The sequence below is a fragment of the Pelodiscus sinensis genome, chromosome 1, assembly GCF_049634645.1.
Source record: "Pelodiscus sinensis isolate JC-2024 chromosome 1, ASM4963464v1, whole genome shotgun sequence".
NCBI classification, from domain to species: Eukaryota; Metazoa; Chordata; order Testudines; family Trionychidae; genus Pelodiscus; species Pelodiscus sinensis.
The window spans coordinates 235,465,278-235,481,744 of record NC_134711.1 but is presented as its reverse complement, the minus strand read 5'-3'; the positions used below and the strand labels follow the sequence as shown (position 1 = coordinate 235,481,744).

General features: G+C 36.9%; 1 protein-coding gene across 9 annotated transcripts in view; it reads right to left on the bottom strand.

Moving 5' to 3' along the window:
• The window catches only part of CCDC138 (coiled-coil domain containing 138), a 52,215-nt gene that overhangs the window by 1,748 nt on the left and 34,000 nt on the right, over positions 1-16,467 (bottom strand). For 5 of the 9 annotated variants that reach the window (XM_075918000.1, XM_075918006.1, XM_075918050.1 and 2 more), the window contains 4 exons: positions 15,811-15,927; positions 13,781-13,973; positions 8,220-8,396; positions 6-7,332 (listed from right to left, as the gene is read on the bottom strand). In XM_075918000.1, the coding sequence (XP_075774115.1) occupies positions 6,977-7,332; positions 8,220-8,396; positions 13,781-13,973; positions 15,811-15,927 (843 nt within the window). In that variant the 3' untranslated portion in view covers positions 6-6,976. Of the gene's footprint in view, positions 1-5; positions 7,333-8,219; positions 8,397-13,780; positions 13,974-15,810; positions 15,928-16,467 lie in introns of those variants that run through there. The other 4 variants (XM_075918014.1, XM_075918023.1, XM_075918009.1 and 1 more) reach the window with 3 other exon arrangements.

Sequence of the window (16,467 nt, the reverse complement as noted above, 5' to 3'; positions counted from 1 at the left end):
TGTAAAATAATAATGTAATGTTTTCATCAATTAAATTTGATAAACAATCCAATGTTATAGTTAATGAAAAATGAAGTGCACTTTATACTTGCAATGCAACAAGACAAACTACACAACTTTCTGGCCTAAACTTTACACAAAACTCTAACAAAATCAGAAACTACATAAACCTGAATACATCATCAACACTTGGATGTAAAATAAGGGTAAAATCCCGTGGAGGGGTTCTTTTAACTAAAGTGATAGGTATGTCAAAGATGCACAATTATCTAAAACTCATGTATCAACTCATGTGATCAACCAGGCAGAAGAACTAAGGAGTGGCAAATGTGGTTCACCAAAGATTGTTTTAAGAAACTGCAAAATTACCTTTCAACAGATGATGCTGAAATAGTTACAGGAGCTAATGTGAAACTAGGTAGCCTTTCATTATCAAAATGTTTGTTTAATAGTCCTAGGCTTGAAGATAGGTGCAATAGTAACTGAGCAAAAAAAATAATCCATATAAATATTAATATAATTCCCTTAATGCTAATGCACACCTAAAGCTTTCGGTCAAGTTGTTAAGTTTTATTAACTTTTGTTCTCTTCTCCATAATTTTACTGCTTATATATACCATGGAATCTGTCAGCATTTTACCACAACATTCTTGTACCTAAATAATTAGTTTACATGCCAGATTTTGTGTTTTAGAGTTCAAATGAGAAATAAATGTTAGGACTGACATGGAAAAGTGAATGCAAATACAAACACATGCATCATATTGCAAATTTCCCCACTTACTGAAATAAGCATCAATGTGCATTTGTTCCAACCACTGGCAGAGGATTTAAAATAAATAAATAAATAAACTCAATCTTCAGATTAGTTTTTATTTAAATCAGTTTTTATTTCAATTAAATGTATTTTTCTTTTTAAAACTAAACCTATTTCAAAATAAATTTGAAATTGTGACAATTTATTATAAAGTTTAATCCTACTCTAGTTCATTAAAACAATTTAAATAAAAAAGTACAGTGGTTTTACTAAGTCCTCCTCAAATTATGAATTAAAGGGTTCTGAAATTATATAACTGAGGGAAATAGCTAATCATAGAATACTAGGACTGAAAGGAACCTCGAGAGGTCATTGAGTCCAGTCCCCTGCCCTCATAGCAGGACCAAATACTGTCTAGACCATCCCTGCTAGACATTTATCTAACCTACTCTTAAATATCTCCACAGATGGAGATTCCACAACCTCCCTGGGCAATTTATTCCAGTGTTTGACTAACTTTTTAGGTCAAGTCAAATAAATATAAATATATCACAATATTGTGTGCTAAATTCAATAGCTCTTTTATTTTCAGTCTTTAACAAATGTTAGTATTTACATTTTCACAAATGTAAGTGCTACAGTTCTGTTCTGCATTTTTAGGGCTTTGTCCATCTGGTAGATTTAGATGCTCTACACTAGTATAGTACTAACAGGTTGTGCATTAACTGGTCAATATAGATCTTGCTGAGGCACACTAAAGATTCTCTAGTAAGCTTCAATATAGTACTATTTGTAACAGCACATGTTAAAGTGTACCAGCTAGGATTACACAGATTAATTAATGTCATATTAGTGTGCTTTAGAAATCACATCATTCCTCGTCTCCTCCCTCCCCATAGAACACATTACTCCACCATGCAGACAAATCCTTGGGCACCTAAGTACTTTAAAATGTATATCAATTCACTAACTCAAGATACTACTTCATTTACTAAATCCATTTTAAATGAAAAATATGCTCTGATAAACTTGACTTCTGTTTCTTGCATATAAGGCAATTTGATGAAACTAATATACAAATGTAAAATATGTCCATAACTAGTAAGTTAGCAAAATGAAGTACCAAACTGAGTGTAAAGGCTGTATTTGGTTGCAAATCAACATGTTCCAATATCTATAGGCACCCATGAGAATGAGCTTTACTTTAGGAAAACAACCAAAAAATACAAATACAAAACCATACTAAAATCAATTATTTAAATCAAGATTTCCTGATTGCTGATGTCAGCCATTATTAAAATACATAATTTAAATCAATTAGCAACAATTAGAAAATATCACATTCTAGAGCTGCGTCAACAAATCCTGCTTATATAATGAAACAAACATTGAAAACTTAGTTTTCAATTTAAGAAATAAAGGACAACGGCTATTCACTGATTCAAAGCAGTCTGATATTTCAACATAAATCACAGAAAAGACACAATAAAATGTTTGACTTTCTTACATATACACTATATTTTCTGACAGCATGGTAGTAAAGGGACATGGATTTGGGAAGATGTTTCATAGCTTATTTTTTTCCTTGTTTTAAACATATTTGTAAGTCCTACTCAAGGCAACTTAGCAGGATATGCAAACCACAGCATTAGGTAATGAAGTACAGAAAGTGTTTTTTAATAGCTCCTTTACATATGTTGTGTAAAGTACTTTATAAATGAGATGTCAAAGTGCGGCTATCAATCCAGTGAAGATGGATGCACCTTTGTTTTAAAAAAATAAGGACATACATATTTTATTAGTCATAATAGATAGCCTGAGAGTGAAATACAAGATTGTAATTTATTTCAGGAGCTCTACTGAACCCAGTGTAAATTCTCAGAGTGGTAGCCATGTTAGTCTGTAACTGAAGTGTAAATTGTAACCCAGAAAGCACAACTCAAGTAACATAACACCATTTAGAACAAGTGCTGAAAAGTCTACTTGGAAAGAACAAGTGGGATGTTTCTCTTTGTCAGCATGAGGGGTTAACATCAATTTCTGCAGAATTTAAGCTTTCATATATGTTTCTAACCCATATGATTGTGAAGATACTCTTCCAAATGTAAACAGTATGCAAAGCAATGTGATGATGCCAGCCCCTTCCTCACAGAATATAATTAGTTGGAAGTAGAACAATCAAAAATAGTTTAAGTATTCTAAGAGGATTTTTTTTATAAACTAAGTTTACAAAATACAGTATTCAGCAGTATCCTGTTAGTAATCCCATGGTAATATAATATATTTAAATGTGCGTTTATTTAAAAAACAGATTGTAGAAATGAAAGTGTTTCTAAAACATATTTGAAAAATGTCTATTTTGGTGGTCTGTCATCGTAGTAATTAGATGTAATTTTTCTTGTAAATTTTTGGTGACTACAAAGTCTATAACTGTCATGTCAGGAATTCTGTACAAGTTACAGTATTCTGTACAAACCTGCACAGGCATCCTTAGACATTTGTACCAACTTGCATTAGTAGTTCAGTTTCAGACGTACACTGCAATGGACAATAAGCAATTAATTATTGTTGACAGTTTATATCAGACTTCCCTGAAAGTGATCAGTCACCAACTTAATAGACTCAGCTACTACTAGTCAGCAATTGAAATAACACCAATGGAAATTCTTAGTGTCACAATGTAAGCAACACCTCCATTCTAAATTTAGGTGTATGCCATTTTCAAAAACAAAGACAGACAGAAAGTATATCTGTCAGTGTACCATGCTGAATAATTAAACAGTAGGGTTTTTTCTGTGCTTCATGTGGAGATGTAAATTCTATTAGCATTGGTGGTTAATGTACATACTTACCAATGAGAGGAATAAGAGACAGCAGTAATGCAAGTGAATGAAAGGGTAATGACAACGTGGCTGACTGGAGAAGTCTTCCCTTTGACTATGGGTCATAGCAAAGAATTTAAAAGGAAATGAAATTGTTCCCCCACTGTGTAGAGTCAACTGCACTACATTTATTTATAAAAGAGTGGAACAACTTGATAAGTTCCTGTATCTTATTGTGTATGACAACAGTTGTTTGGAAGCAAGATGTATTTGATGTGGTATTGTTTAATCATTATTTTCTGTTGTAGTGTCCAAATTCTCCTAGGTGGTTTCCAAACCAGAGATAATTCATGCCTGATAAAGCAAACTATCAAAAAAGCCAAAGAAAGATGAAGGGTTGAAGAAAGGGTAAGAAACAAAACTATCAGGTCAGCAAGCAGCATATATGTTGGTAGCTACATATTTGTTTAGGTTATATCTATTTATTTTAAGTTACATATTAAATTCTCTGTCCTGTATCATCTGTCCATCGTTCAATCCTCAAGTGCAATACCAGTGTTTTTATGACTGCCACAAAAATTGACACCCATTTCATCACAAGTATAACAAACGAAGATTTGCTTTTGATGTTTATATGCTTAAAGAAAAACGGAACCCATTTATTTAAGCTCAGCCATTTGAAAATCCAAAGGGGATGTTTTGACCAAAGTATTTGAATGACTGTACTTAGAATTTTCTTTTTTGAAGCTGCCATTTTTAGCAACCATTACAGATAGTTTTAAAAAAATGTCACCTAGAAATTACAGTTTAAGTTATTTTAAAAAATTAAAGCACAATAATTTAAATAATGCACACTATTTAAAAACTTATTTCTCTTTATTTGCATTTTAAAAAGTTTTCTATAGTAAAGTCAGTTGGAGACTTGTTTACATCCTCTTGCACAGGGTTCCCATGCTCCGTGTTCAATATGATTTTAATTTTCAGCAAGATGGTCAAAGCCAATGAAAGGGTTTAAAGTACTTGTGTAAACCCCTTTCGTAGATACAACTTGTGACAATTAGTACAACTAATACCACAAAAACAAGTAAGGATTAAATTTTCCTCTTTTCTATTTTCATCCTATTACTTGTAACTATGTCACATTTATTATGCTAATTATATTCTTTGTATTTATATCCATGCAATATTTGTGGACTTATGCCCAAAATATACATCTACGCACTATTAGACAGATAAAGGAGGTTAGACAGTATGACCAAGTTCTATCAATGAGACAAACAAGCTTTCAAACTAATATCTTGTCTAATATCCTGGGACTGACACAGCTATAATACTGCATATTATACATACAGTACGCAAGGTATATTTACATATGGCCCTACTTACTACATGGTGCATTTTGGTCAGTTTCATGATCAAAGGATTTTAAAAATAGTAAGTTTCATGATTTTAGCTATTTTAACCTAAAATTTCATGGTGTAATTATAAAGGATCCTGAGTGAGCCAAAAGAGAGTTGTGTGGGGTCGCAAGTTTATTATAGGGGGAGTTGCGGCACGGCTACATTTATTTCTGTGATGCCTTCAGAGCTGGGGAGCAGGAGGAAAGCAGCTACAACTACTGAAGGCACAACTGCCACTAGAAGCAGTACAGGAGTAAGGATAGCATGGTAAGGTAATGCCACCCTTACTTCTGTGCCTAGCACAACAGCCGTCACTCTCTGGACACCCAGATCTCAAGGCAGTGCAGAAATAAGAGTGACCCTGCCTTAAAATAACTTTGTAGTCCCCCCCCCCCGTAGTTCCCTTCTGGTACACAACCCCTAAATTGAGAAATGCTGGTCTCCTCTGTGAAGTCTATACAGCATAGGGTAAAAGCACACAAACAGACCAGATTTCAATCTGGGAGACCAGATTTCACAGTCTGTAATGCGTTTTTTCATGGCCTTGATTTTGTTAGGGTCCGATATATATATAAACATAATATATATATATTTTGTGTTTTCCATATAAAACCATTTTTATAATCCTCATCCATGTTTGTTGCTCTTTTCTTCTCTCCCTCCAAATGTATCATCTTTCAGGTAATAAGCTACCCAGAACGGAATGCTATATTTCAAGTTCAATCAAAGCAGAACCAAGGGACCTGGGACAAAATGTCCTTATATATTAAGTCCAAATCTCACCTGGCCTTTTATTCTGACACATCACATTGCAAACGTAATTATGAAAATATTCAAGACCACACAAATCATCCAGAATGGCCTTCAGTAAGTATCACAGCAAATTTATTAGCCACTTTTAGAATAGGATTTGTTCAATTACAGAATAGCACACATTCTTTTACTGTGGTTACCAGATAAAAATTCTGCTAGTTATTATTTTTAAGTTCTGCTTAATATGATAAAAACGAACTTAAGAAACCATCACACACTGGTGACTGTTTCTAATAGTATTTAGAAACTTATATTCTTTCAGTAATACAGACTGAATATTTCCATTTGATCTTTGATGTTCCCATCCTGCACATAGTTCCAGGAGACATTTCACTGACTTTAATGTGGCTACTCACACAGGTGAAGTGAGGCACACGTGCAACTATTTGCATAATTGGGACCTTAAGTAGAAAAAAAATGTCCAAACACGATCAAAGTATATATGCTCAAAAGTTAACTTTACATTTACTAATTTACGGAGACCAAGTATGTTTGTGCTTAAATTCTTCCAGCCTAATAGTCTTGGAAAATATCAAAACCTTTGGATTAAAAAAAGGAATATATAAGCAAAAAGGTGCTATTGCAAAATGGAGAAAATATAAGTTAACTATCTGTAACTGGACTTCCAGATGACAAAAGTTACTTTGCCTTCTCAAAACTGTTGTTCTTCAAGATGCGCTGCCCATATCTGTTACTTTGTAGGTGTGTATGCATCTCATGCACAAGCAGTGGAGAGTTTTCCCTTGCTCCTTATACTTTGCACCAAGTGTATAAAGGGTAGAGTAATCATGCCCCTTTCAGTTCCTTTGCATCAGAAAACTGATGTGCTGGGGAAGATAAGCTGAGTAATGGACATATGCAACATCTTGAACAACAGTTATAAGAAAGTGGCTAGCCCTTTCTCTTCAAGTACAGGTTGAACCTTTGTAGTCTTTGTATCATAAAGTTTGTTTACAGCTACCAGTCCAGGCTCTCAGTGTTCTGTGCTGTTATTTAGCTATAATTTACCCTAAATTACTTCTAAGCAGTAGAAGTGTTGGTAACGCAACTAAACAATATTGATCTCCCACAGTCCAGAAAATTCGCTGGTTTGGCACCAGTCAGGACCCAAGGGTGCTGGACTAGAGAGGTTCAACCTGTACTTGAACATCTCTGTTACACCACGGGTGACTCCCAAAGTGCTATCAGAGGAGGTGGAGTTTGAAGAAAAGGGACTGCAAGATTGCTTTTCCCAAGTTAACATGCTCTCTTGATGCAGTAGTAAGAACATAGTGACTGGGAAATGTGTGGACAGAAGACCATGTTGCTGCTCTGCATGTGTCTTCAAGAGGGACCTGCTCCATAAACACTGCTGAGGCAGCAAGCACTCTGGTAGTGTGAATAGTCAACTTCTCAGTTGGCAACTTGCTCCTAATAGCCAAAACAAAGTGATGAAACTGGTAATCCATTCTGAGAGTCTGAGTCATAATAGGATGACTCTGATACATTCCATGTAGAAACGAATATCTGGGTAGAAGCCTGGAAAGGTAGAGACACAGCTCTAGGGAAAGAAAAATGTATCCAAGAATGACTTAAGGCTATGACCTCCCCTGGAGCAAAACTCGGAACATTTCCTGTTCTGCTAAGGTTCAAGTAGGTCCATATTGGAAAACACTCTGAGATACCATAGCCAGGATGTCTGAGTTGAGAGACTATTTGTGGTTTAAGGCACAACTTCTTATCAAACTATCATCTCCCAATAAAACAACTACTTCCCCAAACATCTACAATTATTAGTGTTGGGGGAAATAATTAAGTAAAGGGGGTAGGCCTCAGTGGAGCGTTAGGTATGGTGCAAAATATGAACCAAAGTAAGGCTGTGAACCAAAATAGGCCCTGTCAGAATAGCAAGGCTAAATATCAGCTAACTAAGTAAGCTACATGGGGACCGCAGGGCCCAAACGGCCACTTGTGCTGCTTGCTCCTGTGCAGCAGCCTGGCTGAGCGGCGCAGAAGTCAGCCGAGTGCCATGGCGGAAGGGGAAGGGGAGTGGGGCGGTGACATATACGGCCAGGGGGAGGAACCCCTGAGTGAGAGGCAGGAGGGGGAGAAGAGAAAGAGACAGAGAGAGAGGCGGGAGGTGGAGGAGATCTTGGGGGGAGGGAAGCAGTAGGAGGGGGGGGGAGGGGGAGAGAGAGAGAGAGACCAGAGACTCAGGAGAGAAGACCGACATGGAGGAGAGACCTTATGACGGGCTAATTGGCTAGTACATGAAGAATGAGATAAACTGCTAACTCATGCAGCTAGAGGACAGTTTTACAAGAAAGTACTACTGGTATTGCATACTGAATTCAGAAAGGAAGTATTTCATTTGGGTTTTAAGTTTCATTGCATTTGTTTACATTGTATAATTCTATATCTTTATTGTTTAAAACTCAGCAAATTTACCAGATTCCACTGTCATCTGAAGTAAACCATCAATGGCATTAGAAAGCAGACCTCTACTGGATATTCTTAAGTGATTTAATATGATAGGCACAGATTGGTACTCCAAAAACAAGGCCTTTCCTTCATCTGTCTTCAAGTCTACACAAAGGGAATCAAATGCTTGAGCCAGATAATCAGCTGAAAAAAACATTAAAATGCAAACAATTTTATAATCATAGTTTTAATGACTGATCTATAAAACTCAGTATAAATAGCTATTGTGTGATTATTATATAGTTATAAAATGTAATAAAATTAGAAGATTAAATAGATCACGTTATTAAAGTTTAAATTGTTAGACCTTTATTTTAATATTTCCTGTATTTCTAATAGTTAATTTACTGACCCTTTTTTCAAAGTAGGGAACAGGGAATTAGGGGGCAGCCCAATTTTTAAAAAGTATGACACAATGATAAGACTTACATATTTGCTCGAGACAAATGAACCCTCTTCTACATTCTATAAAGGTTTATAATCCAGATTACCAGAATTACTTATTTCTATACTACAAGAAAGATGAATGCAGAAATTCAATTTCATGCTCAATATCATATTATTTCCAATATCAACAAGAAATAAATCCACATAACCAGTGAAATCACAATACCCATTGCTATGAACATTACTTTCTTCACGGTATTTAATACTGTTTGCTTTATGGCTTTGAAACATAGAAATATGTTGCAATAGTTTTAAATTCTGAGTTAGTCCATATCCTGTTCTGGGGTGGCTGGCACTACTTGAAAAATTTTTGAAGTAGCCCCCAGGGAAAAAAATTATCGCCCACCCCTGAATTAGATAAATGGATTGTAAGGTGGATAGAAAGCTAGCTAGATTGTCGGGCCCAATGGGTAGTGGTCAACAGCTCAATGTCTGGTTGGCGGTCGGTTTCTAGCAGAGTGCCCCAAGGATCAGTTCTAGGGCTGGTTTTGTTCAATATCTTTATTAAAGACCTACCTGAGAGGATGTATTGCACCTTCAGCAAGTCTGTGGATGACACTAAGATAGAGGGATAGGTAGGAATGTTGGAGGGCAGGGATAGGGTCCAGAGTGACCTAGACAAATAGGAGGATTGGGCCAAAAGAAATCTGATGAGGTTCAACAAGGACTAGTGCAGAGTTCTGTACTTGGGACGGAAGAATCCCAAGCATTGTTACAGGTTGGCTATGTAGCAATTCATAGGACCTAGGGATTACAGTGCATGAGAAGCTGGATATGAGTCAACAGTGTGCCCTTGTAGCCAAGAAGGCTAATGGCATATTAGGGTGCATTAGGAGGAGCATTTCCAGCAGATCTAGAGAAGTTATTATTCCCCTTTATTTGGCACTAGTAAGGACATATCTGGAGTACTGTATCCAGTTCCCTCTCCCCGCCCCTCCGTTTAGAAAGGATGTGGAGAGGATCCAGCCAAAGGCAACCAAAATGATTAGGGGACTGAAGCACATGATCTACAAGGAGAAGCTGAGGGATTTGGGCTTATTTAGTCTACAAAAAAGAAGAGTGGGGGCAGGGATTTGATAGCAGCCTTCAACTTCCTGAAGGGAGGTTCCAAAGAGGATGGAGAGGGGCTGTTCTTAGTATTGATGGATGGCAGAACAAGGAGCAATGGTCTCAAGTTACAGTGGGGGAGGTCTAGGTTGGACATTAGGAAAAACTTTTTCACTGGGAAGGTGGTGAAGCACTGGAATGGGTTACCTAGGGAGGTGCTGGAATCTCCATCCCTCGAGGTTTTTAAATCCCAGCTTCACAAAGTCCTGGTTGGGATGAATTAATTGGAGTTGGTCCTGCTTTGCCAGGAGGCTGGACTCGATGACCTCCTGAGGTCTCTTCCAGCCCTGGGATTTTATGATTCTATGATACATTTTGGAGACATCTATTTATGTACTCAGAGATGAAGAATAGTCCTGCATAAATACAAAGAATGCAACTGCTCCATTTCCACTTACTTTCATAAGGATCATCACTGTACAGTATTTTAAAATATACAGTGATGAGAGACTCAGAATTAAATAAACTCACCTAAATATCGTAAATAACCACAGTGCCTATATTTTAGACTTAGCTATTCAAATGGTTCTCAGTATTTCAGAACACCACCACATTATTTAGTTATGAGATGAAATAATTAAATACAATGGAGCCAATTCTGTAGTAGGAAAAGTTTAGTTAGAGTGCCATCTTCTGGACTTCAATGAAACTGCAGAAGAAAAAAGTAATCTTTTTGAACATCTTGCATTATGAACAGAATAAAGTCAGTGTTTTACTTTCAAGGGGTGATCAGAATTCTGATGTAGTGATTTTATGAATGCACTTTTTATTACTGTAGATCATACTTAGCTATGGCATATAAACTATTGGTAAAAAACAATGAAAAGCTAAAAAGTTTTATCATTTTAAGCACTGCCCTTGAAAAGTCTCAATGTCTAGTTTTTTTTTTTCTTTTAACGTGCCAGCAGGGATCAACACCCAACATAATTCTCATTTTAAAAGTATATTTTACATTACAGACTACTGGTTAAGTAACATTCTTCCAATTATTAGAACTTGTACCTGGTGTAAAAACTTCCAAAATAAATCTAAGGCATACCAAATATCATTATCAGGAATTTTAGTCTTCATAAGATAAATATAGCACAAGCAGTGCAGGGTAAACTTCTACATAATACCACATTAATGTGCTTTCTATCTATTCTGGAGAGACCAAATATATAAGTATGAAAGCATAGTTTAGTCTCCAGACTGCTGAGGCAGTCCTGGACTGATGAGGGGGAGGGAAGAGCGCTTTCTTTCACCTGCCTGGCTGCCTTCTGCTTAGTGAAGCAGCCTGTAGAAGAGCCCAGAGAGCTCAGCTGAATTCACGGCACCTTCTCCTACAGCGGAGTTCCTCAGTCAGTTGGCTCCTTCTTATTGGACTGGCGTGCGATGCCTTACTTTCACCTCTGGTTAATAAATCCAACATGGACTGCATGGAAGAAAACAAGGAACAGATGTTTCCTTCTGATGCCCAACAGGAGAAGAGAACCTTGTCCAATTGGCGAGGTGTGACTTTTGGAAGGCCTGCTGCTTCCCAGAAGAACTTGCTGGACCTTCTCTGAACTTGGTAAATCCCTCTGGATTTAACCATGGAGCAACCATGCTGTGAGGTGTAGAGACGTGAGGTTGGGGAGTAGCAGTCAGCCATGATCTTGCAACAGACAGTCCAGACAGCTGAGAAGGGGCCAATGAGAAGCTACTGCTATACTGCCATGTTCATGAGTGTACTAAACCAGTGCTGGTATGGCCAAGCTAGGGCAATTAAGATGACTCATGCTCTGATGTTCTTGATCTTTACTAGGTCCCAGCTGATGAGGGGAATTGGCATCGGAAAGGGAGCAAGAGTGATGGCATTTGCTGTTCTGCCTGCTGTTGAACAGACCCAGTTTGAGATTCCCCCACCTCTTCAAGAGCTTGCAGGCCACATCTGGGTGGAGGGACCACTTGTGGTGAGACACTGCTGAGGTGATCTGCTATTTGATACCAGGGAGATGAGAAGTCTGCAGATCAATGTTGTGGCTGATACAGAAATCCCAAAGGAATAGAGCCTCTTGGTAGAGGGCCAATGAGCATACACCATTCTACCTGCTGATGTAGCACATTGGAGCTGTGTTGTCTGTCAGGATTGTCACTACTTTACTCAATAGTTGAGGCAGCAAGACTCCACAGGCCAACCAGATTGTCCTGAGTGCTTTGACATTTTATGTGACCCAATATCATTTCAGGGACCACCTCTCCTGTGTCTGAAGTCCTCCCAGGTGCACCTCCCAGCCAAGCTCCAAGGTGTCTGGCTACAACTCAACAGAGGGAGTGGGACTCCATCTAGGACATTTTACATAAGAACGGCCATACTGGGTCAGACCAAAAGTCCATCCAAGCCAGTACCCTGTCTGTCAACAGTGGCCAATGACAGGTGTCCCAGAGGGAGTGAATCGAACAGGTAATGATCAAGCCATCTCTCTCCTGCCATCCATCTCCACCCTCTGACAAACAGAGGCTAGGGACCCTGGTTCACCATGGCAGTAAGGTAAGATCTGCCAGAGGAATGGGAACAGCTCTTTCCAGATGATCGCTGGACTGGCAATATGTTGACGCTAACCATTGCTGGAGGGGACACATACGGAGCCTGGCATGGCGCACTGCATATGTGCATCCTGCCATGTGGCCCAACAGGCACAGGCAGACATTGGCCATCAGGGGAAATGCAGATACTTCCGCGATAAGGCTTGACAGGGTCTGAAAACCATCTAATAGCAGGAAAGCTCTGGCATGGGCCTAACCTATCCTTTATACAGGGATTAACATGAACTTCTTGGCAATCACCACCAGGCTGAGAGACCTGCAAGCGGTCAGTGTCTCCTAGATGTGCCATCAAACCGTGGATCTGGACTGGCTCATCAAGAGTCACTCCTCAAAGGTATATTTGCACCCCTCTGTGTCTCATATACACAGAGATCACCACCAACTATTTGGTGAACACTCCCAGAGCTATTGCCAACCCAAAAAAGAGGGAAAAAACCTGATAGCAGCTTGGACCCACCGTAAACAAATGAAGTGTTGGTGTTGTTCCATTTGGGACCAACTTTAACTAACTAAACTACTAAGGGATAACAAATAACTATGAATGTATAAATTTTAACAGGAGAAAAGGCCTTTAGACAGAATAGAAAGATAGAACACTAAAACTGGAAGGGACCTCAAGAGGTCATTGAGTCCAGTCCCCTGCACTCACAGCAGGACCGTCTATAGATCATCCCTGAAAGATGTTTATCCAACCTGGTCTTAACAGAAAAGAATGACTAACAACACTAGCACAAGACATCAGAATATTCCAGCACCATCACCGGAGGCAAGAAGGAATCATGCCATGGATGCGCCACTCCACTCGCTAGTATCACTCTTCTACAGATACTACTGAGGGAAATCTTCTGGCACTGGTGCATGTGACAAGCACACACCTAATGTGATACGGACATAAGCAATCACTCAAACAACATAAAATTTCCCTAAAAAGCATAAAACTGTATAAAACTGTTGCTTATTTATTTCAGCTATAAACATCCCCCCCCCCCACCCCCACAACTATCTGCATCACTCTAAACAGCCATAACACAACTCAAAAAACAAGATTCAATTCTAGGACTTTGCATAAAGCATCCTTTATTTCTGTATAATTTCTACCCTTTTGGATACCTAAATATGCAAACATGTTTATCTTCAACTTCTCTTTTTGTTGTTGATCTACCTTGTCAATATCAATTTATGTCATCTATAAATGAGCATCTTAATATAATAAACTATAACTTCTGAAAGCATTGTTTGTTGCAGCATGCTTACTTTCTTAATAAAGTAAAAACTTCAAGAACATATTCCTCACTTTACATTTACAAGATACTTCAGACATTGATCTGATATCTATTTGATAGACTTTGTGCATTTGGTTTTACCCAAAGGATGTTGATTAAATGTAATAAAACATAAGAACTCACCTTGTGTTACTGTTTTGAGTATAATTAAAGTTGATACAAATCTCAAAGGTAAAATGGAACTCTTAAAGAAAGCTGCTGTCTTTGGTTTACTTTCAGCAGACTGCTCTGAAGAGCTATGTTTGTTTCCCTTATTTGCTATGCCTTTGAATATGTCTTCACCAAGTCTTCTCATAGTTGATGTCATAGTTGAATGCTGTTGAAAATAGTGTATCCATTTTATAAGAGTAGTAAATATAATCAGACAACTTAAAATGAAGTTTATTTTAAAGTACTATATTTATAAATAGGTCTGTACATTCTACAAAGGGATATTACACAAACAGGTGGTAGACAATTAAAAGTATTACTATTAAGCTTAGCCAGTATTACCATTGAACAAGACACAAATACATCTAATCTAATAAACCCTGACTAACACAATCAACTTTTAAATGATCTTGTTTTGTCTTGATACTATCGGATAACAACTTAAAACAGTTACTGTTTGGTTAAATCTAGAAGAATACTATATTTGCAATACACCCATCGAGAAAATTTAAGTATACAATTCAAATTTTAAAAATTGAATTGCAAAACTACCAACCTGCACAGTGAGTGTGAACATAAAATTAGGACAGAAGGAAGTTTTAAATATGAGATTTAATTTCTCTATGAATACTGTCAATGGATTTTGATTTCAAGATTCAGACATTCACATGTTAATTTTCTTTAAATGATCCAGTCCACGTGAGACTGAAATAAATGGGTAATGAATGTAAAAGAAGTGATGTAGTTTAGTATTGGTGAAAAGAAATGTTATAAATGAAAACAAAGATTAAGAAAATAGTGGCTGTGGGATGACATTCTATACCCAAAGTTTCAGCACAATGACATTTAAAAGAGACAAGCTAGTTCTCTTTTCAACCACTGCTATCAAATATATTCCCCTATGGAAAATATTCAAAATTACAGCTAAGCTTAAAGAAGGGAATCTTCAAAGTTGCCTAAGGCTATTAGATGCTCAAGTTCCATTGAGACTCAATAGCAGCAGGATACCTAATTCTTTTAAGAGCCTTTGAAAATCCCAACCAAAAGCAGAATGGATTTTGGAAACACTGAACCTAGTTATGAAACAGTGCGGCAATAAAATGCCTTCAAACTTTAAAGGAAATTATCACTCAAGTATATATGCTTGGTTATCCTTTTGCTGGGGTATACTCTTAAAACCCAAGTAGCCTTTATAGTCGTTCATATTCATATTTTTTTCTAAGTCTGATCCACTAAGTTTATTTTCTTTAGTATAAAAATATAAATTAAGTAATCACAATTGTATGCAATTAAATTAGGAGAATTTATGCATAATAAATTGACATATTTGTTCACCAATAAAAGAAAATATTTATCATTGGTGTTCAGGTCACTGAACTGAAAAGACAAATCAGGGGACAGAATATATTTCTCATATTGTAAACGTAATGCATCTTTAGAATGATCCAAATAAATAAAGTACAGATTCTCATGTAAAACAATCTGCTTTATAACTTCCGCAACATTTATTAGAATCTGAGGTGCTGGTCTTGCAAAAAATTAGACACATGCCTATCAAAGAGAATACTCAGAGTACACAAAACTGGGCAAGGACATAAATTTTTGCAAGACTGAACCCTAAATAGGACTCCATTTATGCTACTACAGATATGGTTCTGTAAGAAAATGTAAGAAAATCCTTCTCTAACAACCAACAATAAATTCAAGGGAGCCACGTAAGTCCCTAGACAGATAAAACAAGGTTCTATAATATAATACTAAATACAGAGTTGATAAAAACAATTATGACCTAACAAAATACTTTTAAATGACTATCTTTTTTTTCCCCTTTGCCTCATATCTGCAGCAAATTATTTGCATTTGAATGTTGTGAAGGCTACTGGGTTTTTAAAACTATATTCACTATATGGATTTGTGTGTCAGTATCTAAGCATTTTCTAAGAATTATCATTCTGAAAATGAAATATTAAAGAATTATTCTCTAAGTAGAATCCATATTTTACCTGTGTCGCATAGTCTAGCTGTCTTATAGCCCAGTAAATAAACTTAATTACAGGAATATGTAGTTTAGGGTTCACAAATGGCATCCACTGGAGTTGTTCTGCAATGATCGGTAAAAGCTGGAAAAACATATAATAATATAGTTTTATACAGCATCTGCCACTAAGTAAACAACTTAAATCCCTGGATGATAATGGATTGCACATGCAAATATTTATCTGGCAGATCCAATGCACTGTATACTTACTCTATGTGGTAAATGTATTCAAATGTTATTCTAGATTAACAACAACATAGCTCAGATTATTATTATTTTTAAAAATTCTACAAGTAGACATTGTAGTAGCATTATATCACAACACATGTTATGGAGGTGTTTGGTCATGAGACTCTAAGGACTGATTTTTAAAATAAATGAAATTTTCTCTAAAGGCATGTGCCCAACCATGTGAAATTGCACAGAGGATTAGGTTTTATGCCCTATGAACTTTTTGGTTTCCTCTTTGTAAAATGTACTGATACCTTAACTCTGCCCTCAAGGAAAAACTGGTTACTGATCTCTATGGTAAACATACTTCAGGGTGTGTTGTGCATATATATACATTGAACAACAGGTGTGTGTGTGTATGTCTAATGCATCTGAATCAAAGATTTTTGCT